Source organism: Chrysemys picta, chromosome 13, assembly GCF_011386835.1.
Source record: "Chrysemys picta bellii isolate R12L10 chromosome 13, ASM1138683v2, whole genome shotgun sequence".
NCBI lineage: Eukaryota > Metazoa > Chordata > Testudines > Emydidae > Chrysemys > Chrysemys picta.
The window spans coordinates 31,559,158-31,584,557 of NC_088803.1; the positions used below are offsets into that span (position 1 = coordinate 31,559,158).

Below are 25,400 nucleotides of genomic sequence, written 5' to 3' on the forward strand. Positions count from 1 at the left end.
GATTTTGACACTCTATAGTGTTGCAGCAGGAAATACAAAACCTTGATGCATGGTGCACTGTTGTCCTGTTTGCAATGTGGGAAATAATGGGTCTTTTCTAGTCTGGGAGTGATAGTTTGCCCTCCATTTTGATTAACTGAATCATACAGTTTTGTTGGTTTACAGTGGGGAAAACCATAAGCCTGCACCTGGTTGGTGAATGGTTGAAAGCATTGTCTTATTTATGTCCAAAGTTCTCTTGTGGTGTCAGGGCCAACCCTACCCATATGCAAACTAAGCAGCTGCGTAGGGCACCAGGAAATGTGGGGCACCAAATTGCCCCACATTTCCTGGTGCCCTACACAGCTGCGTGCTGCATCCAGCTCCAGCGGCCAGCCCGATCCCCCGGATGGCTGAACCGGCCCCTCATGGGCTGCACACAGCAGGGCCCAGGAAAGCTGCCTCCGCCCCTGCCCCAACCCTTCCCCATAGCCCCCATCCCTGCTCTGCCCCCGCCCCACCTCTTCCCGCCCCTGCTCTGCCCCAGCCATGCCCCCACTCTGCCCCTTCCACCCCAAACCCTGTCCCCTGAGCTATGCATCCCGGAGGACTGCAGCAGAGGTTGGGCCCGCCCTGCATTCACCGGTGGCCAGAAGAGGAGTGACCTGGGCCTAGCCCGCTCCGCTACACCAGCTCCCAGCTGCAACGCCGATGAGTGCTGGGGGGGGGGCGCTTCCCTCCCTTCCCCCAAGCCTGGGAGCTGGGGGAACAGAGTGGAGCAGGCTGGGTCTGGGTCACTTCACTTCCCGCCGCCCCGTGAGTGCAGGGGCGAGCCCGACCCCTGCTGCCTTCCTGCACCGGCTGCTCCTGCCTCCCAAAGCCCTTGGACACAGCCCCCCCCTGCAGGCCTGGGATGCCCTCACTCTCTGCAGAGGCATGGGACCCCCCCACTTGGAGGCCCGGGGCTGGCCCCCCCCACAGGGTGGCTGCATAGGGCACCACAATCTCTAGGGATGGCCCTGTGTGGTGTCATTCTATTCCAGGGGTTCTCAAACGGGGGGTCCGGACCCCTGAGGGGTTGTGTGGTTATTACATGGGGGGTCACGACGTGTCAGCCTCCACCCTAAACCCTGCTTTCCCGCCAGCATTTATAATGGTGTTAAATATATTAAAAAGCGTTTTTAATGTATAAGGGGGGGTCACACTCAGAAGTTTGCTATGTGAAAGGGGTCACCAGTACAAAAGTTTGAGAGCCACTGTTCTATTCCATAGCAGATGCCAGAAAAAAAAATCCATGACAGTATTAGCAGTTGCTATTCAGGAGAGATCCAAAACTTGAATAGCAGAGAGGTATTGCAAATAGTGAGCTAATGATGGGAAAGCTTTGGAACACTTTGGTTGGCTTCAGCAGGTGTTTATCCAGTTCCTAACTTTCACAAAACTGAGTTCTCCTCTAAAGCAAGATCCAAAACAAACAGCAGCCGTAAACATCTTAACCAGAATAGGGTGGCTGGTATGTTGACCCTTCTCTTTGCTTCTGTTGTGAGCCTTAACAATCATGCAAAGTCATGTGCCCATCAGCACTACAACAAGCAGGTCTCTCATGACCCTTCCTAGCTTTTCTTCACAATCTTTCCACCACATACGCTGGCAGAACTCCAGCCTCCCCCCCCCCACACACACAAAAAAGGCACCAATGCAAGAGTCTCTTAGTAAACCATTCATCTTGGATCACAGCTTTATTGTATGGATTTGCAACACAGTCCATATTACAAACATTGTCTGGGAAAATTTACAAGAATAAATAAGATGGACTCGCAGTCGTAAAAAAAAATTACACTTCACTGTAATGTACAGTCAAAAAATATATCTGATATTCATTGACTTGACATTATTTACCTTCCTTCTTTTAAGCCAGAAAGGAAAAAAACACTGAATGCACAGTGCTGAGTTTTTTTGTATTTATTTATTTTTTTCATTTTTATTGTACCGTGCTTTATCTATCAAACATCCAAACTGTACAAGAGAGCTTTACTGGTAATCATGAGGGGAAACTGCAACAGAAAGGAGATTTTAGTTCTCATGCCACACTTCTCCCAGCCAGCAAAATAGCTGCATCCAGGCATTGAAACATGAATCTAGCAGCGGATACAGGATGCTGCTTACCCAGATGTTCCCTCAGCATTGCTGGGTCAAGTGGCAACAAGTCTAGTAAAGAACCTTTGAGTGAGGCTCATACATTTCGGTTTCAGCAGGATGGTGAAAAGGTCAATGGGGAGGTGGATCTAGTTTGCATGAGTTGAACACAGTGAGATTGTAGCTAAATCTTTTGGCATAAAGGAGAGCATCAGTGTTGGAGGAGTCAGAATGGCTGAGAAGGATGAGAGGGTAATGCCAGTTTTGTTTTGCATACACTAGAGATATCACTTGATATTGTTCAAAGCTTTTAACTTCACCATTTGCTTTGGGATGATTTTTAGAGTAGCTGAACTCATAAAAGCATGCAGTATGGTGGCAGTGCTCCCATGTGCTTAGCTCACCATTCTGCAAACACAGCCGCTTCAGCAACTGCACATGAAAAACGTGCGTCTCAGAGGCCTCCAGTCAGAAACCACTGGCGGATGGATATAACCAGCAAATAGTCCTCCATGGTACTACACATTGGAGGTACATCTGCTATAGTATAAACAAATGTTTGGTATAATCCTAGGATCTGATTCTGATCTCACACTGTAGCTTCCGTTAACCGCTATGCTGATGGAAATCCAGTGTACATGAGGTCAGAATTAATCCTAGCAAATACACACTTCTATTTGGACATCCCCTTCTGTTCCAAAAACATCATACAGCTGGGTCTTGGGTAATGGTTATAAATACCAGAATTCTAGAGGCCTTGTGGTTCCCATTTTGGTGCATTTGATTCTTTTTTCCATATCAGCCATTTGTTCTTCCAGGAAAGCCCCTACAATCACCAGCATTTATCATTCATTTTAGTGCAGAATCTTCCCATTCCCTTGCACATTAATAGTTTACATTACAAATGCAGCCATCTGGAATTCCCTGGGCCTAATGGTAAATCCAGGTCTTTCATTCTAGTGCATAGTTTTCTGTTTCCAGAGGATCAGGATGCATTAAGGGTAATATGGATCAGAGAATCTGTTAGATGCTTTGAGATGGTGCAGAGGAGGAGGAACGGAGAACTGCAAGGCTTTCACAAACTGAAGGTGCTGACAAAAGTTTCAGCTTGACGCTTTTTACAGATAGAGGCAAATCTCCTCACTCAGCAAAGAACGTCTCAAGACTAGGGACCCTTTCATGTCAGCAAGGTTTTGTCATTAACTTCGGTGGCACCAACATTTGGCCTTATGGTAAGAACATTATTTTGCTTAACTTACTTTCTGGCCTCAATGGGTTTTCACATCTGAGAGGTCCAAATTCAGCTTCTCTGTTGAAACATGCTGTAATCCAAAATAGACCTACCTCACATTCCTGTTTTAAATCATGGAAAATGTTACATTCTTCTAGTATATATGTATAAACTGGTAAAACCCTGGAACAGCAGGACAAATTCTGATATGCTAGGTTAATAAAAAGATAGAGCATGGTGGTTGTTTCTAGTGGCACTCCCAATAACTGAAGCAGCCCACCATTGATGCTGCTGGCTAATAAACCTGGCCCTGCACCTGGAGAAAGTAGTACCAGGTTCTTTTGGAGATAAGACTTCAAGGAAGAGGTGACACTTGTGTCTTGTTAAATGTATGTCAGGAATTTGTAGAAGACCAACATCTAAATAAATAACACCTATGGGAATTAACAGCATCACTATCACTGATGTATTGAATGGCTAATGTTTACCTTTTGATTAGCTGGGCACCCAGTCTGGGCTAATGAATTGTGGGGGTGAGGGGGAGAAGAAGAGAGGCTAACAGCATTTTATTCTACCAGATGCTCCAGGATCTTCTAGGAGACGCAATATCCAAAGCCCTCTGGCAACCGTTATTGGGCTAATGCACAGCCAATGGCCATTCTGAGATTTGCATCTATGCAAAGTACCATGCATCAGATGGCCCATCTGCCTCCTTGTCATCCCCATCCACACACCCGCACACACAGCACATCTGTTCCAAACTAAAGAGACTGAAAGAATCCTTGGAAGTACAGCAGGCCCCCAGTAAGCATCTGAGATGATCCTGGTAGTGTTTGAACTACGATCTGTGGATACAGCACAGGGACATCATCAAGAGTAATTGACCACAGGAATTTTACCACCAGATAATGCTGATCTCTTTAAATTAATTGCAAGGCAATTACATTTTCCTGGGAGACAACTCACTTGTCCCCACCTCCCCACCCCCATATCCCATATCTGAATACAGAGGTGACATGCATGCCTGGGAGAGCATTTGATCATGTTCTCGGTTTTACAAACAAGGATACTTCAAATGTCAAAGACCTCAGCTTGAGCACCCCTTCTTTAATTTGTTTCTTGGTGTACTATCTCCCAAACCTCTTCCTTCTGCTATGCCCTGACCACTCCATTTGGGCTCTGGGGTGGGTAGGGGGATTTGGTATTACCTGCATTCTTCTGATCTTAGCATGAACACAGCAGCACATAATATAATGGGTTACGAACGAGAATAACACAGAGAAAGAACACGGTGAGAGTTTCCATTGAAACATCTCTTTCCAGTGTTGTCCGTTTCCCCCACTCAACCTCCCGGAATAGAAAGAATAGTAGGCCTCTCCTTCTGTTCCAAAAGGATGAAACATTGGTCTGGGAAGGGTTAAAAATACCAGAGTTATAGGGGTCTGGGTGGTCCCCAAAATATCTATGTAACATTCTGTGTTTTGTTTGGTCGTTCTTTTTGAGTGTTTATGTGTGAGGAACAGTGACAGCATTTGCTATTTTCGGTTCAGTTATATCTCTGAAGAAATAAATTATCACTTCTAGTTGTCACTAGATATTAAATGTAAATCACATCTCCCTGTATTAGTATGGGTGTACATTTGTGTGTGTACAAATGTACACACAATACATGGCTCAAAGAACTAAGATACGTTGAATGCCGATGTTATGGGACACGTAAGAATGGCTCAGTGTACTGGGAACAGCCAGAGACTACAGCTTTTCTATAGATGTGAAAATCTTTTATTTGGCCGAATGGCTCATGCACACAGAACAAGGGGTAAATATTACAAACTTAAATGCTTAAAACTTGATTAGAGTGATACCCAGCAGAGCACAAAAAACTGGCTGGAACAAGGCATGGTGCAAGGAGACACTATGTTCCATATAGTTGTTCTGTACAACTCTGCCAAAGCACTTCAGTCATGAATTGAAGCACTTCTTGTTAGTCCAGTCCAAAGTTTCTCTTGAGCAGAGATGACTGGTCATGTCAAAATGTGGACAAGTATGAGATCACCAAAATCACCTTTATTTGCTACCCAAGGACTCAGTTCTGCCATGCTTATTTACATATGTTACTCCTGTAAGTAGTCCCGCAGACTTCAACAGGACTACTCACCTGTGGGAGGTAGTATTGAATGTGAGTGAAAGTGGAGGAGTTGGGCCTTAAGTTAGAATTAGACTCCAAGGGCCATATTTTGGCCTCATTTGCGCTCCACTGGGCTTGCACTAGAGTACCTGAAGGTAGAATTTGTCCAGAGGTCTCCAAAGTGAGTTCAATGGAACTACTTGTGTCTACTCATTGTGGTGGCAGCTTGACGACACTCGTTATTTGGCTGAATCCACAAATGACATGGATGTGATAACACACCCACAAATGGAGACACTGTTCATGATTTGCCATGCACTTAGCGCCGCAGGTCCATATACACTATATAATGTGCGCTGTTCCGCACCAAAAGAAATTTGAAAATAATAAATAACTGGCCCATGATCTAATTTTGAAGATATTATGTGAAGGTAAAAAAAATTATGAGAAGACCTGCTGCTCTAATACACCTGCTTCTTTTTTATAAGCCCCCTTCTCCCCCCCAAATCCACATGATCGAACCACTCAGGGCTTGTCTATACAAACAGTTAATGCACGGAAAGCTAAGGCCTAAAGCTACAGCTCACTAGCGTATCATGCATTAATTGTCCATGTGGACCCTGCTACCTCACACTAAAAGTTCCCTACTGTACTTTCATCTCCTCCTGTTTCAAAGCAGGGTAGATCAAAATGCACTAGGGAACTTTTAGTGTGTAGTAGCAGGGTCACCACAAACACCTAGCACACAGCATGCTGTCGCACTGTAGATTCACACCCCAGCTTTCTGTGCACTAACTGTTCATCTAAACAAACCCTTAGTCTCTTTCATCTACAGCAAATCGTCTAGTTATCCCTTGGATTCTTTGCTTCAGTATCCTCTGAGCAATTTATCCCACATATTAATTACCCTTTGTATGAGGTAGTTCTTCCTGTTTCCTTAATTGTTCCTAGTTTCTTGAAGTTTAGATTATCACCAGGACCAGTATTGTGCCATTCATAAGAACACACTATGGACACTGAAGAGCGGTTGTAAACTAGGATAAAAACTCTTCATTAGAATTGGTCAAATATTGTCAATATCAAATTTTCCTATATTTCAAATGAAAAAAATGATTCCTCAAATAAATTCCTCTAGTGTTTTTCAAAGAATCATAGAAATGTAGGACTAGAATGGACCTCAGGAGGTCATCTAGTCCATATCCCTGCACAGAGTCAGGATTAAGTATTCCTGCACTATCCTTGACAGGTACGTGTCTAACCAGTTCTTAAAATCTCAAATGATGGGGATTCCGCAGCCTCCCTAGTAAAGTGTTCCAGTGCTTACCTGTCCCTAGAGTGATCAAGATTTTCCTAATCTCTAACCTGAATCTCCCTTGCTGCAAAGCCAATTACTTCTTGTCCTATCCTCAGTGGACATGGAAACCAATCGCGCACCATCCCTCTTTTACACATTTGAACGTATGATGCCTCCCCTCCCCCCCACCTTCTATTCTCTAAAGTGAACATGCCCAATTCTTTCAACCTTTTAAGTCATGCTTTCTAAATGTCCTATCAGTTTGTTGCTTGACTTTGGACTATCTCCAATTTCTCCACATTTTTCTTGAATATGGTGCCCAAAACTTGAACAGTACTCCAGCTGGGGCTTCACCAGTGCCACACAGAGCAGAACAATTACCACTTGGGTCTTATATATTACACTAATACATCCCAGAATAGCATTTGCCTTTTACACAACAGCATCACACTGTTGCCACAGAGTCAACTTGTGATCCACTACACCCCCCCAGATCCTTTTCTGCACTGCTATTGCCTTGCTAGTTATTCCCCAGTTATGTATTTGTGCATTTGATTTTTCCTTGCTAATTACAGTACTTTGCACTTGTCTTTATTGAATTTCATCTCGCTGATTTCAGCCCAATTCTCCAATTTATCAAAATATTTTTGAAGTCTTATCCTTGTCTCCAAAGTGCTAGTAACCCCTCCAAGGTTGGTGACATCTGAAAATTTTATAAGCATACCCTCCACTCCATCCAAGTCTTCAGTGAAAGTACTGAATAGTACTGTACCCAGGACAGATCCTTACAGCACCCCACTAGAGGTTGACAGTGAACCATTGATGACTACTCCTTGAGAACGGTCTTTCAACTAGTTATGCACCCATCCTTTAGTAGTTACATCTAGTCCATATTTCCCTGGCTTGCTTATGAGAATGTCATTGGGGACTATATCAAAAGCCTTACTAAAGGCCAATTCCACTCCCCACTGACTAGTAATCCCTTTCAGGATTGATAAAGCCACTGTTAGCTCACTTCAAAGCTTCCATTTTTCTCTAAGAAGAATAAATCCAACTCCCATAACCTTAACTCATATTTACATTCTTCTAACCTGGTGGTATCTTTTTTGCTGTGTGCTGCACTCTCTAAGGCAGTAATAGCCTTCCTATGGTAGGGTGACCTGGACTACATACACTATTTCAAATAGGATTTAATAAGCAACTTTATGTTGTACGTTGGCTGGTACTGTTTCTTCCCCCTGTCCCTTTACACAATTCCTGTCACCTCTTTTATCTATTTAGATTGATTTGTTACTCAACACATGACTCAATGAACTCAAACCTTTGAGTTCCTCGTAACTTTGAGGCCTTACACAACTCTACTCCCACCTATGCTCTGTTCTCAAGTCTGACACCTACTTCTCTCCACCCAAGCCTCCTTTGTAGCTGCTACTTTTGTCTATTTATCCACTTTCTTTCATGCTACCCCTAAGCCTGGAGCTGCCCCTGCTTCTCACATTCCTGTTTATCTTCCTTTCTGCCACTGACAGATCTCATTGCCCACCTCTCTGCCCCTTTTTGTTTGAACTATTACCCAGTGTGTCCTATTTCTGATTTTGACAGAGACCTTAACTGCTAGTATGTTCTTGTGAATTTCCACGTACAACTATAGCACACACTGAATATTAGTTGACGTTTTCAAGATGTTAACTTGATTGTAAGCAGTGAATGAGGTCTTAAGAAAACTTATGTTATGAAAGGATAACAACATAATAAATAATAATAATAATAATAATAATAAAACCACAAACCAACAAACACAAAACCAAGGCCCCTAAACAGGAATAATTCAAGGAAGAGAAGGCAATTTTTTTTAAATAGCCTGGCTGAAGATGAGTGAACTGTATTCAAACACACAGCACTTTTTCTTTGCAAGGGATTTGGGTGGCTGGGAATGATTCCCTTTAACTTGATGGACTGAGTGAACTGACACTAAGGCAACGTTTACACTGCGAGCCTTCCAACGGCACGGCTGTGCCGCTGCAGTCACACCACTGTAAGGTGCGCTGCGTTGCCGCTCTTTGTTGCCGGGAGAGAGCTCTCCTGGCGACAAAATAAAACCACCCACAACAAGTGGCAGTAGCATCGTCGACAGGAGCACATCTCCCACCGACGAAGCGCTGTCCACACTGGGGCTTTTCGTCGCTAAAACTTTTGTTGTTCGGGGGGGGGGGTGTTTTTTCACACCCCTGAGCAACAAAAGTTTTAGCAATGAAGGTGCCAGTTTAGACATAGCCTAACTTAATTTCTGCAGTTGGAGAAAAATCCTGGCTTGCTATGTAGTGCTTCCTTTCCTCCTCCGTTCAAGTGGAATTTAGCAGCACACTTGTTGCACCACAAAGTTACAACATGCTACCTGTCATCTAACCACTAATTTTCATACCTGCCTTTTCATTCCCTGCACAACAGTTTCTCCACTCCTCTTATATTCTTTCAGGATCCTTTGCATGGATGAATGGCAAAAAGAAGTTCTGTTTTCATAAAATGGCACACACACACTAAACACTTCTCTACAGTTACACAACATCATCTTGTGTTTTTGTTGCAAACAATAGAAGGAACCAGCCCAAAAAGGGCACAAGGGAATGGGTGTGGGTGGACACAGGTACTATACGGCATGCAGGATACATCGGGACAAAATCGGACTTACTTTCTACCTTACTTCAGGACACTCATTTGTAAAGACAAGCCTAAAATCCAAAGTCTCTTGATAACGTGGGAGATCTAAAGAGTGGCAACTACTCAAGGGTGCTTCTGAACTAAGATTCATGGTAATATATTTTTAAAGAAAAATAATATTGATTCATAGATTCTAAGGCCAGAAAGAGTCCTGGTGATCACCTAGTCTGGCCACAGAACTTCCCCCAAAATAATTCTCTTTGAACTACAGCAAATCCAATCGTGATTTAAAAATGGCCAGCGATGGAAAGCCCACCACACCTTGGGTAAATAGTTCAAATGGTTAATTACCTTCACACTTATTTCCAGTCTGAATTTGTCTAGCTTCACCTTCCAGCCATTGGACTGTGTTATATCGTTGTCTGCTGGGTTGTCAAAGGTATAATGCAATCCAGTGACTGCAAGCTGAAACTAGACATAGTTATACTGCTTTCCACATGTTGAAAATCAATGCGACAGAGGGTCCAACCAAAGGCTCTGGTATTGAAGGATCTGGGTAGTGACAAAAGGGTGGGAAAACTCTGTTGAGGGATGAGGAGTTACAGTTTTATTAAACTCTTTTCTTCCGTCAAGCTTTGATGGAAAGTCTAGATTTTAAAAAGCCTGCATTTCCCAGAACCTAGTCAAATGCAGACAGCCACCTCTTATCTCTGCTGCCTTAAGATAGATAGCTAAATAAATAAAAATCCTGAATACTGAAAGATCTGGTTCAGCTAAATCAATTTACACTCTGAGATTAAAATCTAACCTTTTTCTGATTAACCAGTTAACACACTTTTCTATAGCTACAAAGAGATAAGACTGGGCTACAGGCTAAGGCAACATATATCCAGGGCTTGTTTCAAAGAATTAATGGAAATTTTAATGCAGAAATTTTTGCAGAGCAAAGCAAATACCTTTTTGCTTGTGATGTAAAGTTTCCTGTGCCGCTGAAACATTTTTCTTACCTTTTCACAAAACCAGCAAACAGGAGTGCTGCCAGCTTTTTTGCCGCCCTAGGCGGTGGAAGGTCCCGCCCCCTAAATGCCGCCCCCGACAGAGGTGGCGGAAGGTCCCGCCCCCGAAATACCGATGACGACCAGACGGCCGAAGATCCGGCCGCTGCGGTCACCGCCTCCAAATGTTAGTGCCCTAGGCGACCGCCTAGGTCGCCTAATGGGTTGTGCCGGCCCTGCCAGCAAACACCAAACTAGTTTTGTGTTTAATGTGCATAACCTTTCATACAGCCCGAATGTGTTACCATTTAGAAATCTCATGGCCTGGAGAGCTGGATAATCACACAGTTAGGTCTGATTGTACAACAGCTTGGGAACAGACAGCATAGAAAGCTTAGTCAATCCCCAAATTAAAATCATACGGTTGCTATGTCTACAATGCACAGTTAACCCGGGTGATCCGCACCTGGATCTGGGCACCCAGTTGCGAGCATCCCCACTACAAAGACCTATCCATGCTAGTGTCCTCACTGTTTCTGCACTCATCCGTGTGTGCCTGGAGGCATATCCCATGTTATTTGTTCTGAGGTGCTCTAAGATTCTTTCCCAGTCAATTGCAGAAGAACTTTCTGTCCTTAGGGAGGAATTGTGGGCAGGGCATTGGAGTGATTTAGCCTGCATCCTCACTGCAAAGTGATCAGATTCTGGACAGAGTTAAAGAGGAGCCTGCATTCTAATCCACACCCAAAGCCTTTCCATAATCAGGTCTGAGGTTTTCCTGTGTGGATGGTGGGGAGAGGGGTTGGGCTAAAACTCAGGTAAAAACCCAGATTAACTCTGCATTGGAGACATACGCTTAGACTGTAAACTCAGAGGAAGGGATTATCTTTCTGTTCTGTGTCTGTACCTGGCACAATGGGATCCTGGTCCATGACTAGGTCTCCTAGGTGCTACAGTGATATAAATAATAATGATCTATAGTATATCATCATCAACAGGTATCTACTTTATACTCTTCATTTTAAAGAGACACTGCACCCCAGCAAATGCTTGAAAAATGTGGTAAAAAATTACCAAATTTACAAACCAAATGCAATTGGTTCGATGGAGGGTTTGTTTGATCAAATGGCTGTGAAACCCATTTTTTTATGATTTGCTTCACCAGCCGGGACACTAACATGAATCAGAGAGATGTGACCAGTTCATGCACAATCTTGGAAGTCAAGCAGGATCTGGAAGGAAAAGCTTGTGTAGTAGTTGGTGCAGCGAATCCGTAACAGCTTCCCAATTCCACCACCTAGTCTTATGTCTAGGGAGAACAGGAAAGGGGAAGAGAATTTCAACTTCTCGTTGATGGCATTTTCACTTGAAAAAAATAGGTCAGATGGATTAATTGTAACCAAAAGTCTCACATGTTCCCTGTGGTTCTCTTATTTTTCCAAATGGCTGATGCATGAAATTCAAAAATTAAAGGGTGGGATTTGAGAACAGAAAAAGGAGCTGTTTAAAAGACAGAATATTCCAGTATTTTTTTCCTTTGTATCAAGGAGAACAAAAATACACATCCAAAGTGGTAGAGAAGAGGTTGGAGGGGATTAGAAAGCAGAGTCTTCCAGTCCGTCTCCTGTTTAGCCAATTTGTACGCTAGGTTATTTAAGAAGCGGTAGGTGCTCCAATAGAAAGCAGGCAGCAGCAAACACAGGGATCACCTCGTCCTCCCAATGGCATTGAGGTCAGTACACTCTGACCCTTGCTTCAGTGTGGAGAGCCTGGCCCTCCCCACACCCATTACTGCCTTTTAGTGCGGGAAAAAACTGTTCTTCAGACTTGGGGATCTGGAATCCGATAGGCCCCCATCTCTGCTAGGCTAAAACGAACTCAAGTATTCCAGTGCAACCTCATATACGAATTTATATTGTTCCTGAAAGAGAAAGAAAAAGCCAGTGGTAAAATGGTAGCAGTGAGTTCTTAACAGCCTGATTCTGCAAGGTGCCGAGAACCCTTCATTCCCATTTCCACTCCACTCGGCATGATCGGGCTCCAAGAGTTAAACATTTAATAACTTGTAGACCCAATTGCACTTCTCTGGCACTGGCAGAGCATAAAAAGGGTGCAAAGTCATGAGAAGAAAAAGACACGCCCATACAGTCACGATACTGAATATTCATCATTTCATGCATGTCCTTACTGCAACTCTCACACACACCAGAGGGAAATCATTCACTCTAACTGACTGATCCAATGTAATTCATATTGGGCAGTACCCTGAAGTACTTTTTTTTTTTAAAAAACTCGTTCTTTACTCACTGCACTCTACGGAGGTGTGTAAGGGAGGGACACTTACCAGTGATTCCACCATATTGGATTTGTTATTTCGTAACGTCTTCACTATGTGGAACACGTCAATGATATTTTGCTGCTGAATCATTTCACACACGCTGCAGATGGCACAGAAGGTGCCACTGCGTCCACCACCATTCCTAGGCATGGAAGAAAAGAGGCAGTTTATAAAGGGATGCAGGGGACTGGCGCATGGAGGCAAGCACCCTGCAAAGGACAGTGCTTTCCCAGATTCAAAAGCATGCATCACTGGAGGTACCACGTGCAGGCCCCATGCAGGCAGGAAGCTTCAGAGGGTTTGAAGATGAGCAAGACAACAGTCTAGAGATTTAGAATATAAGAATGTGACTTGAAAGACACTGTCAAACTTAGTGACCTTGGGCAAGTCACTTCACCTCCCTGTGCCTCAGTTTTCTCATCTATAAAACAGGAATAATACAGAAGTCACTTGTAATCTTGTGAGGCTTCATTCATTAGTCTGTACAGGGGTTTTTTAGATAGTCGTATGGAAAGTGTTATACAAGAATTAAGAATTAACTAATAAACGTTGCACTGACCATCATGGAAAAGTCTTGCCACCTTTATGATGTATGCTCAAAACTATTCAGTATCTAATCAATTAATTGTAACCAATCATTATTTGTATTACAATAGTGCATTGAGACTCCAATCAGGATTGGGGCCTCTGAACAGACAGAAGTAGACAGTCCCTATTCAAAGGATCAATAGAGGGCTTAAAGTGGAGCTCCCAATGCCATAAGCAGCAGTGTTTTTGTGACCACTCCCTATTTACAGTGGAAATAGTGGCACATGGTACCACGATTCATCACAGTCCTTAACTTCACTTGTGTCTTGATTGCAATTTAACCTAATTTTCCCAGCTCAAGTATGGGCTGGCCATCTGATTTCCACATCAATTCTTTTTGCCCTGCACCATAGGATAGGAAGTATTCCCAGTCATACTTACAGGCAGTGGACAACAGTGCGTCCATCTCTCCCATCGTACTGCTCCTGCCATTTCTCTAGCCGTCTGACCACCTTCAGGAGGGAGCGTTTGGATGGAGGAGTGTCCCGGTATGCTGGCCAGCCAATGTACTGCAAATGCTGTACTATACGATATCCATCCTGGGGCTAAAACAAATTGTTATCCACTTCCATTATACCATCAGAAAGGTGGTGAGGAAGAGCAGGGGTATGCGAGGGGGTAGTTGTCACGGGTTACATATACATTGTTTAACATCACCAAAATATGTAATTATTCCTACCAATCAGTGTATAACTTAATAACAACAATATGAGTACAACTAGGCTACAGGCCAGAAGGAAGCACACTGTAGCTGGGTGCAAGGCCTTCATCTTTTTCCAAAGAAAGAAAAATAAATCCAGAGTATTACGGTGGTTTCAGGTTTTGAGGAAAGGAAGTTTTTTGTGGAAAGGCTTTAGTTGAGACTGCTAAAAGGCCCGGAAGGAAATGGGGCTCTGAAAATAACTGTTTTTATTCGGGAATAAAGTCATCTCATGGTGGAAGAATGAATAAAATATTTATTCTCTTCCCCTCTCGCCTGTTTCGGAGGTTGGTGATACCATACGGAGAAGAGACAAAGCAGTCATTCAAAAAAACCAATGGGGGAAAAGAGCTGGTATAAGATCCTCATGGTGATTTTACCAGTAGCACAGACCAGCTCACAATTGCCTCTATAATGGCATAACCAAGCTATTGCGTAAGCTCAGACTCAGAGGTGGATACATGGGGCACTGGGATTATTTTCAAAGGCCAGTTGGCATCTCCATTTCTAACAGTGAGAGGAACAGGAAATATGGGGATAGTACCTAACTGAGTGGGAAATCTGTACTGATACAACAAAGTAAATATCAAGGTTATCCACTGCAGCAGTGCAATAACCGTGCTTCGGTCCATTATACAAATAACCCTGGTTTGTGAGCACGGTTGGGGCTGTTTCCTCCCATCTGTAGGGTTGGGGCTAATGGATGCTGAGTGAAAAGATTTTACAAAGATGACAGTTCCTTATTAATAGGGGCACAGTGGCAACTGGAAACCCCAACAGTTTAGCCAAGCAGCACTGCACCGAACTTCAGAGATAGGAGCTCCTATACCCTTCAGCACAAATGGTTGGCAGAGATGGAGTGGAGATAACAATATCCTAGTTTAGCTAATAGAATTAATGATGATTTTACATTGACTGCTAGTTGATTAAGGTAACATGCCCTCCAGGACATACAGAAAATACTTTCCAGTTAAGGACAGAAATCCAGTTCACATTATTCACCTTGTGATTTTACTGAGAAGTCTTGTACCTCCTAGAGAGGGGTGCAGCTACAAGATTCTACCTGTGGCAGCGGCAAGAAAATCCTGCAATGGAATTTTTTACCTGGCCTTGGGATTTGGTGGCACCCCTGCCCCTTGTCTGTTTGAGCAATAATTTACAGAACAGGACCGATGAATGAATAAATGGATCATCTGGGATGTCACTGATCTTACCCTGGCCATGTTGCAGATACGGAATATCCTATTGATGATGTCGTCATCAATGTCTGCTGAAACAAACTCCACCTGGATTGGACCATAACAACAGGACGTTTTCTCTGGCCAGTACTGCATGCAGAGCTAGTCAAGGTGCAAGACAAATGGAAAGCAGGTCACGTACAGGCTAAGAAACTATCAATCCTCTTTTCTTCTTCTAACCCCACACCCAGTTCAGGAACTGTAATCTAAACCCAACATTACAAAGGATATGGAAGCCCTGGCCTTTAAAGTGGCTGGCAGACAAAGTTGCTGGAGGATTATAGATTTAAAAGGAGTGTGTTAATAGATTAGTGTCTGTGAGTGAATTTAATATGAAGCACAGAGGTTTTGTGTTGTGAGTTAATGAGGAAACACTCAATACAAAGAAGATTAATCTTAGTTCAACCCAAGTGGAACTTTTATTTCTCTGTGCAGCCAACTTTTTTATATTCTGAGTTTACTAGCCTCTAGGAAGGGGGCAAGCCAGATTGGTTTAAAAATACACACATCTCACATCTCAAATTAAATCACAACTGAATCTTTTATGTGTTTTATTTTTATTAATATATAATGATTGACTGTTGGATGTCCTTATTTCAATATAGGAATATAGGAGCTATGAAAGTTGCCACCCATCTGGGATCCTGCATTATCAACCCAACCAGCGAAGAGCGTTTCTGTCTTGCCAGGATGGCCGTAGAATTGTTCAAACTTCTGCAGAATGGTTCTGGGATGTTGTAAGGTCGTCATCACACCACATACTAGTCTTCATAATTACATTTTAAAACTATTAGTCTCTCTGATAATATGGTGACGATTGTAGCATAAATGCTTAGATTAGATAACTATGGACAGATAGAGAAGTACAATGTCGTACAAAGCTAGTGTATTGAGCGCAACATCCTGATACAATTGATTTTTTTGCAGAAATCTCACTCTCTTAAGTGATATAAAACTAATTCCTTGTGCTGTTACAAGATATGTAACTTTAAAACTGTCATTCGTCCCTTGGTCTAGCAGTGTTTTTTGGCAATGATCCAGTTTGGCAGACAATGGATCTCAGGTCAGTGTAATTTTCAGTTCATAATTAATCACCAAATCTTCTCTCCTTTCCCTTAAAGTACAACAAGAAAAAGCAAAGCATGATATGGCATTGCTGGTGAAGGGTGGCCAGCAAAAATACTGGAGTGCTAATGCTGGAGGATTTCATTTTTCCAGACTCTAAATGTAAAATAACCATGAAAAGAGGTTTCGTATTTCCAGAGAATGTGCAGGACTGTTTCTTTCCAGTTTGTTGGGCAACCAACAAGATTAAAAACTACTTTGGATTCATTCCCAGGACATAAAAGCAGGTTTGATGAATCAGATAGAACATAACGAGTCCTGAAGGACCAGGGATCCTAGATAAATCGTATTTGAGATTTCAGACACTTAGGACTCAGAAAACTGGTCACACCAACAGCTTGGTCTTTAGAAAGGCTGAATTGGAGGCACCTTAATGCAGAGAGGAGCAGAAGTGAATCAGATCCCACATCATTCATTCTGCTTGGAGAATCCCCCTGATGAGAATGTGATTGGTTTTTCCATTAGCACTAATAAAGGCAGCATCATAACTGCTGCCTTCAGGGGGAAATATTTTGAAAAGAGTGAGGAGCAGATGAAGAATTATGTTATAAAGTGCAAAGTACCCGAGGCCACTTCTGCTGTTTAACAAGAACTACAATGGGTGAAGTAGCAATCTCATACTGCAAATTTCCTGCACAATGTGTGATCACCCATCCCTTTCTGATGCTACCCATCATGAGACTGACTGCAAATGCCCATGCACTAGCAAGAGTAACCACTCTTCACCCGGCAAGCTCTAGTACTGAACATTATTTTAGGTCTGCCAACCAACTAAACAATTTATACAAAAAGGAGAAAAAAATAAATTGTGCAGTAAGTATCCACTTCCCTCCTCCCTTTTTGCTGACTGTAAATCAGTTTCTCATAATGAGTGATCATTCAAAAGCTTTGGTGTTTCACTTTGATTAATGCACCCAAAACATCAGGTGCTTCTCCACAATCTCATGCAAATTATCCAAACTTCCCAACTCGGCAAAACTGGACTGGGGATCTCAAGAAAATAGGATCGATCATATGATTTCACATATGTCCTACTTCCAGTCACCTGGCAATACCACAAGATCAGGCTTGTTGAGAGTGTTTTAGCATTTACAGGTCTGGTCGCAGGTGGAAAGCAATGGGCAAAGATGAAGAACAATGTGTAAAAGTATTGAACTAGGCTCTTCTGAACCACAAAGTTTAGCTTGAGTTTTGGCAGGAGTGGCAGAAGCACCCTAAAAGTGTGTGTGTGGGGGCCCACAGGTGCCTGAACTGTGGCCCTGCCCCCAGTGCCATGCCACCCCCTGAGGCCCCCTCCCCACTGCCCTTGAGGCCCTGCTCCCATGTCGCCTCTTTCCCTGCTTGCTCCTCTCCACCCCCCCGCCCATTGCTCAGCCTTATGGCCGATAAAAATTGTCCTCCTACTTTAAAAAGTGTGTGTGGGGGGGAGGCATGGCCTCCTGTCCCCCTCTCCCTCCTGTTCTGGCACTCCTGGTTTTGGGTGAAGATTCACTCTGGATTGTACTTACAATTGTTTACCCATTCCTATGCAGTTTCCCTTTTGCCTCACAACTTTTCTGCCTGTCTTGAATAGCAACTGGGGACACCTGAAGCTCCTTTGATCTGTGAATAAGGCTGCTTGACAGAGCTATTAGAAATCCACCTACCTGTGCAGCATCCATTTCATTCAGCATCACTATGGAGGAGCAGTTGTAATCAAACACCAGCCTCCAGAAATCTGGTACAGTGTTGGGTAAAGGGTGCTGGGTAACAATAAAGGCAGCAGGTTGCTTGTGGCTCTAACAAAAGAATAAGATTAGTTACAAAAATCAATCCACTTTTATTGAGATGATTATTAAACCTGGGAGGCTAAAGCTATGCAATCTGAGCCATTTAACCAGATTATACAGATCACACCCCCTCTTCCTTGTTATCACTGTGCAATGAATGAAGCCCTCATAATGGGATCCCTTTGCTCCCAACGAACACATTTCATTAGAGAAGTGGCACAAGAACAGGAATTATGCAAATAAATTATTTATGTTTTGGGGGTTAGCAAATAACAATAATATTAATTAAAATTAAGAAAGATAACTGCTGGAAGCAGAATGTTGCTTCTTTTCGTGGCAGTAGATGCTAGAGACCAGTCAGGGTGCTCTCCCTCACTCTGATTTTGTTTCCTGGGAGCAGAAAACTAAAGAGTTGGCACATTCAGATTTGAGAGCATCCTCTCAGGGACGGAATGTGGGGAAGTGGTCCGAGCACTGGGCTCTGGAGAGCTCTTCCTGACGCTGTTCTGTGACTTTTGGACAAGTCACTTGACCTCAGCATGTGTAAAATGGTTAGAATGATACTTCCCTCCCTCTGAAGAGTGATGAGAGGCTTAATGGATGTTCATTAAGTACTTTGAGATCACAGGATGAAAGAAGATTACAAATGCAAACTATTATTCCTCTTTGGGGGCAGCAGACAGTGCTTAGGTGAATCCATAAACTATAGGATTTTGCCTACCCCATCTCAGGGAGACGGAGTACATACACCAAAGGGAGAAAGTCTCCCCTCAGCATAGGCAGCGTCTTCACTAAGCGCTACAGTGGCGCAGCTGCTGCGTAAGTGTATACAATTCCTCAGTCTCCTGGCTAACTCTCTTGGGGGCTGGATGAGCCACAGTTCCACCAAGTGTGTGTGGGGGAGGGAGGAAAGGAGGTAGAGAGAAGAGTAAAAGAAGAGAGATTTCCTGAAGTTACAGATATGAAATGGATCAGGGTCTGCATTTCATGACCCAGGAACATGGGCACGGGCAAGCCTGTGCCTTGCTGATTTGGGTAGGGGTTGTAAAGCCAGTTTGCAGCTTATAGTATTGGAGAGACCAGACCAGCAGAGGCAAGAGCAGTCAAAAAGCAGAGGGTAGAGGGTAGGAATTTATTTGTATTCTAAGTCTAAAAATGATGCAACGGTTTCACATTCTGCTATCCTAAATAGCACAGATCCCTTCCATTCTCTCTTTTGTGGAGGCTGCTGCTAGAACTGCATGTTAGACACAAAACAGCTTCTGCTTAGTGAAGAAGCAAGCCCCTCATTCTCTCACTCTCTGCTATTAGATAATGGAGATGTGCCTTCGATGACAGTGTCTCCAATTCACTTGGATAAAACTGGATATTGTATCTGATCCCATTTCTAGGCTTATTTTGTGCCAGAGCAAGCCCATAGATTGTACCACCAATTGTACAATCCATTCAACTTAACAGCTGTTAGAAGACAGATCCATTTGATGGAAGCTTGAAGGTGGGAAATTGTGGTGCTGGGAGGGCAAGTTAATAAATTGCAGCTCCCCCCTCCCCCACCGGATCCTGGGTAGAGATGGGGAGTCAGTGTTGTTAGCCCCATTTCACAGTTGAGAAAGCCGAAGCACAGAGACATTAGGTAGTTATTCAGGAAGCCTGGGGCAGAGGAGGAACTAGGACGAAGGTCTATTGATTCCAAGTCCTCTGCCTGAACCACAAGACTGTGACAGCTTCTCAAAGGTCTGAGTTTGAGACTTGGGCATGGTCCCTTGTTTCTGTACTAGGCCAGATTTGGGCCCATTCTCTAACATAGTGACATGTCTGATAGATCCTTATTTTCAAAGAAGTTGGAGGTTCGTGCCTCCAGAACTCAATCAGCAACCCATTCCAAGGATAACATCACCCCTTCTATCAAGAAAAACATTCAACATTACCCCAACAATTGGTTTTTTTTTCTCCCCCAGTTGGAGGAAAGTTGTTGCGACCTTGTGATAATACACAGAGCATGCTGAAACTCAGATGAGAGGAAAAATAATAATGGAGGCATTTGCAATAGATACCCGTGGGAAATGACTGATGGGAGAAGTAAAAATGAGCATCATTGAGATCACGTGACCCTCTTAGAGCAAAGCAGGCAGTCTGCCAGGCTTCCCAACACATGGAAAGAACTAGTGACTCATATAAAGGCAAGACGGGATGGACTGGCTATTCTAGGTGCGACACTGGCAAACCAGGTGCCAGCTTTGCCAAGGCTTTAGGCCTCAGCTGAGCACTGACAAATTCATTGCTGGAAACCAGTCTGTTTCACCTGTGTGTTGGTACAGTTAAGATGGGGATTGGACTTATAATAATGTGTTTAGACTTTATGAAATGGTTGTAAATTGCTGCATGTGTTAATCTCACCTCTAATATCTTTATCACATGCTATAAGGTAATATTTATGTTTTTTGTCTTACAACTATAAAAAAAAATGTTTGCCCTGAAACTGTCAACTGTCAGAAGGGATTATCTCCTGCTCATTAAGAAGGCTATCAACTAAATGGGCCATTGTGAGACATCACAATACAAAGACTGTTAATTGAAGAGGTTACATGCAAAAAGGCTCATCCCATCAGCTTGAATTCTGGAAGAAGGAAATAAAGACTGGTGGGAACAAGATTTTTCATTTCTTTTTTGCTGTTTGGATTCTGACAGAACCACTCTAGACAGTGACACTAGGATCCAGGATGTGTTCAAGACTGCAAACAATAGGCTAATGGAGAAAGGAAGGAATTCCACCCAAGGGTCCATCTCCCCCATTAGTGATATGGCATTCCGGTTGTTTCAGGGTGTGTTTATCCCAAGAGCACTGACTTGCTCTCTCTGTAAAGTGAGGGAAAAAAAACATCAGCTGAATGGATTGATTTCAATGGCAGATGAAACAATTTGTTTACATGAAACAGTGCATTGGCACAAAAGGTGCCACAGAAATGCAAGATGATGTTATGTTTTAGGTGTTGGCATGGGGGGCCCTTGACATCAGACAACTGCAAAACCAGAGAAAAACCCATTGTGGTTCTGCAGATTTGCCAAATTCTCAACTTAATCCCTTAAAAGACAGGAACATCACTATCCCAAACAAAAACAAAACCAACTCCCTATGTTGGTTGGAAGCAATGGTAACTCTTCACCTGGTGTCAGATTTACAAATACTCCGATAGCAATGTCCTTTCCAGGCACCCCTGCCCAACGGTCTCTGAGTAACTTAGCAAATGGAAACCATCACTATTATTTACAATAAAGAAGTGACCTGCTCAACTAGATTCTACTGTGCAAACAAAGTGAGGGGGAGAGGGAAAACAGCCCCAGACATAGGTTCACTACAACCTAACACAGGCCCCTTAGGCTCTGAAATGTTTTTCATAGACCCATAGATTCATAGACTCTAGGACTGGAAGGGACCTCAAGAGGTCATTGAGTCCAGTCCCCTGCCCTCATGGCAGGACCAAATACTGTCTGTACACATCTGATTCCTCTGCCAATACTCTTAACTCTATACGCTCAAATCAAAGGGTTGTTGAACTCCTAGCACATTGTAACTTTTTTTTAATACTGTTGCCTATGCAGTTTCTCCACCTGCCTGCCTGCCCCTTCACGATAGCACCCCAGGCTTTTCTTCCATGGGCCTATTGGTCAATAAAGATCTCTGCCAATAAAGGAAACATTAAGGCATCAAAAATATCCTCGGAACACCACTGATGCATTCCTGCATGTGTATGAACATGCACAGACGTTGGCTTCCTCTGGGCCCCAGGGGTGCTCAACCCCCTGCTCCGCCCCAGGCCCCATCCCCACCCAACGCTTTCCCTCAAGCCTCCACCCCCTCCCTGCCTCTTTCCCCCCCACCCCATCCCACTCCTTCTCCCAAGTCTCCACCCCTGCCCCGCCTCTTCCCGCCCCACCTCTTCCCGCCCAGTTCCACCCCCTCCCCCAAGCACATCCCATCCCTGTGAACATGGGACAATCAGCCCGGCGCTGCTCTAGTTGCAAGATATCAGCAAAAGGAGCCCCAAAAAACAAGCATGTCTTGTGTTTGACCGATTTCTCACAAGCATGGAAACGAACTGAGGCCTAACAAACCTGACACAAATTGAGACTGGTGCCATTGCTAACTGTGCCTGTAGGTTGTGCTTACATCCATGAGTGCAGCGTTGATGTAGTTGCTCGATTCGCCATCTACAGAGATAAGGAAAGGGAGGCACCGGTCCAAGGGCAGCACATCCATGCAGCGATTTTTGTCATGGTTTCTTGGTAAGAGGCCAATGCTGCAGTCTTCTGGCCGAACACGCGGTGTCACAATGTTGAGGGTCTGTAATTGGAGGAGAGAGAGGTACAGGCAAAGTCTCTTAGAGTTTATTTCCAAAAGGGATGCCCTTAAACATCAAATACAGATACTCAACATGCTTTGTAACCTTTACTTTCAGTTTTGAAAAGACCCACAAAGCTGAGATCCAGATGTGAATCTTCCCCAAGTATGGAGCTGTTTGGATGCAGGACTTTAGATTGGCCCATTACAGAGCTAGGTTGGGGTCACCTATTTAAGCTTGGATCTATAGCCAAACTTCCCCAAAGTTCGGAGGTGTCTGAAACCCGGATTTTAGCTTGGATCCACCTCAGACTTTGACTTGGCAATTTCACATTTGAGTTCCTTCAGAACCTTTGGCTGAATACCATCTGGTCCTGGTGACTTACTACTTGTTAATTGATCCATTTGTTTTAAAACCTCTTCCACTGACATCAATTTGGGGCAGTATTTCAGATTTGCCCCTCCCCCCCCAAAAAGACTAGTTCTGACATGGGTATCTCCCCAACCTCCCCTGCACTGAAGACTGATGCAAAGAATTCTCTGCAATGGCTTTGTCTTCCTTGAGTGTCCTTTTAACGCCTTTGTCATCTAGTGGCTCCACTGCATGTTTGGCAGGCTTCCTGCTTCTGATGTTCAATTAACCATCCAATTCTAAGACACCAAACCAGGTTTAATGACACTTTTCTGTTCTCTCATTTAGATTACAGGTGCTGTCATGGTTACGGGGCTGGATGTACTTCTGACCCTCTGCCTGAGTGTACCCCACTGGTGTCAGGCCTTGTGCCTTTACCTTCCCTGGGGCTGGAATCATGATTCTCACACTTATCTATCACCCTGGGCTATGGTATCCGGCTGGTGCTTACCCAACAGGTCCAGCTAGGCTCAGAACCTGCAAGTCTTCCCTGCAGGTCCAAATGGGTTTGGAACCTGTGGTTCTTCGCTTGGGCAGTCAGTGACCAGTGGTGAATATAGTGAGCAGACAGCCTTCTTAAATCGAAATATTGTTTTATCTTAATAGTAGGAATAAAGCGTAACATGAGCGAACAAGGATTTTAAAGCAACAAAAGATCTACATGCATGTTGATATTAGCTAGGGTCTTGCCATCCTCTGGTAGAGACCCTAAGCAGGTCTCTCTTTCCCAGGCACCCCTAATGTCTGGGTTTGGGGGTCAGTGTTTTCCTCTTAGCTGTCTCTCACCCTGCTGGAGGGAGTATGTCCTTTGAAACCTAGACAGTGTCTTTATTCGCCTGTATTCACAACCTTCCCCTCTGCTGACAAACTACTCCCGTGAGCTCAGTAGAGGGTTGAAGGTAGAACATCAAAGTGGATGCCTTTTGCACTATTTTCTTAAGTGTCGGTAGGTGGATGGCTATCTGAAGCTATAGTTCTTTTTCCTGCTTGCATGCAGACAACCTTTTCTTAAATTAGCCTGATATATTCACCCAGTTAAACCCCCTTATGACTATCAAACTCCCAGAAGACATAGTATTAATAAATTATTGCAGAGGAGCTGCACGAATGCCACAGTGGGACATGACCGCAACAAACTTAGGATCTGGACCATGAACTTCAAACCATCTGAAAATGCAGGGATGTCTGAATCTGTGATCCCATCAGTAACCTCGATGAAATGTTACTGTTTGTCCTAAATTCAAAAGATCACTCAGGCCTGTATAACTGTCCATGATGGATTTCCATTTCTAGATGGTGTGGCAGAAAGAACAATGTGAAATCTCAAATCCCTTATGAAAACACACCTCTGCCAGGATGCCCATGGTAAGCTGAGTAATGAATGCCACGACAGGAGCCCTGTTAGCAATTCATCAGTATCTCTTCCACTTGTCCAATAAACAAATAAATATGTTTAAGCCTCCAAACTGTACACTCAGCTAAGGATATCTGCAACCCTGTATTCCTGTGATTAGTATGGTCTTCCCCTGCTATCCCCCGCATTGTGTTCAAGCCCTCTCCCCCATGCCCCCATTGCATCTTACCCCCATTCAGATAATTAAAGCTATTTGAGGCAGGACCTGATGTTCTGATACATTTATGCAGTGCTCAGACAGTGAGGTTCCACCCATCCAGAAAACTCTGGGTGCTATTGAAATAAAAATTATTATTATTATTAATAATACATAAAAATCTATAGCTATCTCAACTGGTTCATAAAGATGGCAGCTACTTATATTTTGTTGCACCCTTCCCTGTTCTTCACTAAGTGCGCACAATTAGGGCTGAGAAGAATGCTGTGTATAAGTGATGTCCTGTAAACACAAAAGCTTTCTACGAATAGATGGAGAAGGAAGCTCTTAGGCAAACTAAAGAATTCCCTTCCCACAGGAGCTGCCAGCCTCCCACAGCTTGTAAAGCAAGTGAGCAGGACACAAATCTGTCTCACTCGGATCCTGCCAAAATAAGCACAAATGGTGGTGTCATTGTTCAAAAACACTACATTTCAGGAAACTGGGCTTTGGTTCGTTTGACAAGTAAGGTGTCCAGAATGCTTTACAAAGCACAGGCCACTTGTGAAAAGCAGATGCATTAATGGCATTGCCGGTCATTGGGATTCAAATTACAGTTTTCCTGTATCCAAATCTTGGTAAATATATGCCATGTATTAATAGAAAGGATACGGTCTCACTTTGTGTATAGGGAGTTGAGAGCTGGGAAGGAAGAAAACCATCTACCGGTAATTCCAATCTGCTACCACAGTAGCCAACACTTAAAACTGCAGAGTATTAGTACTGTAGGTTGGTGCTGGTCGAGACACTACATTGCAGCAGAGATTTGCTGCAGGTAGAGAGTTCTGCACTTTGCTGTTAATGGCCAGTCAGGATAACTTCTGAATTAATGAATGCCAAAGTCCCTCCCTCCCTCTTTT

General features: G+C 43.6%; 1 protein-coding gene across 6 annotated transcripts in view; it reads right to left on the reverse strand.

The window, feature by feature from the left end:
- Positions 1–1,686: 1,686 nt before the first annotated feature.
- PTPRT (protein tyrosine phosphatase receptor type T) overlaps positions 1,687–25,400 on the reverse strand; it is a 736,092-nt gene continuing 712,378 nt past the window's right edge. For all 6 annotated transcript variants that reach the window (XM_005295345.3, XM_005295344.3, XM_005295348.3 and 3 more), the window contains 6 exons: positions 22,348–22,521; positions 18,057–18,188; positions 15,262–15,387; positions 13,729–13,892; positions 12,766–12,901; positions 1,687–12,342 (listed from right to left, as the gene is read on the reverse strand). In XM_005295345.3, coding sequence (XP_005295402.1) covers positions 12,289–12,342; positions 12,766–12,901; positions 13,729–13,892; positions 15,262–15,387; positions 18,057–18,188; positions 22,348–22,521 — 786 coding nt within the window. In that variant the 3' untranslated portion in view covers positions 1,687–12,288. The remainder of the gene's footprint in view (positions 12,343–12,765; positions 12,902–13,728; positions 13,893–15,261; positions 15,388–18,056; positions 18,189–22,347; positions 22,522–25,400) is intronic.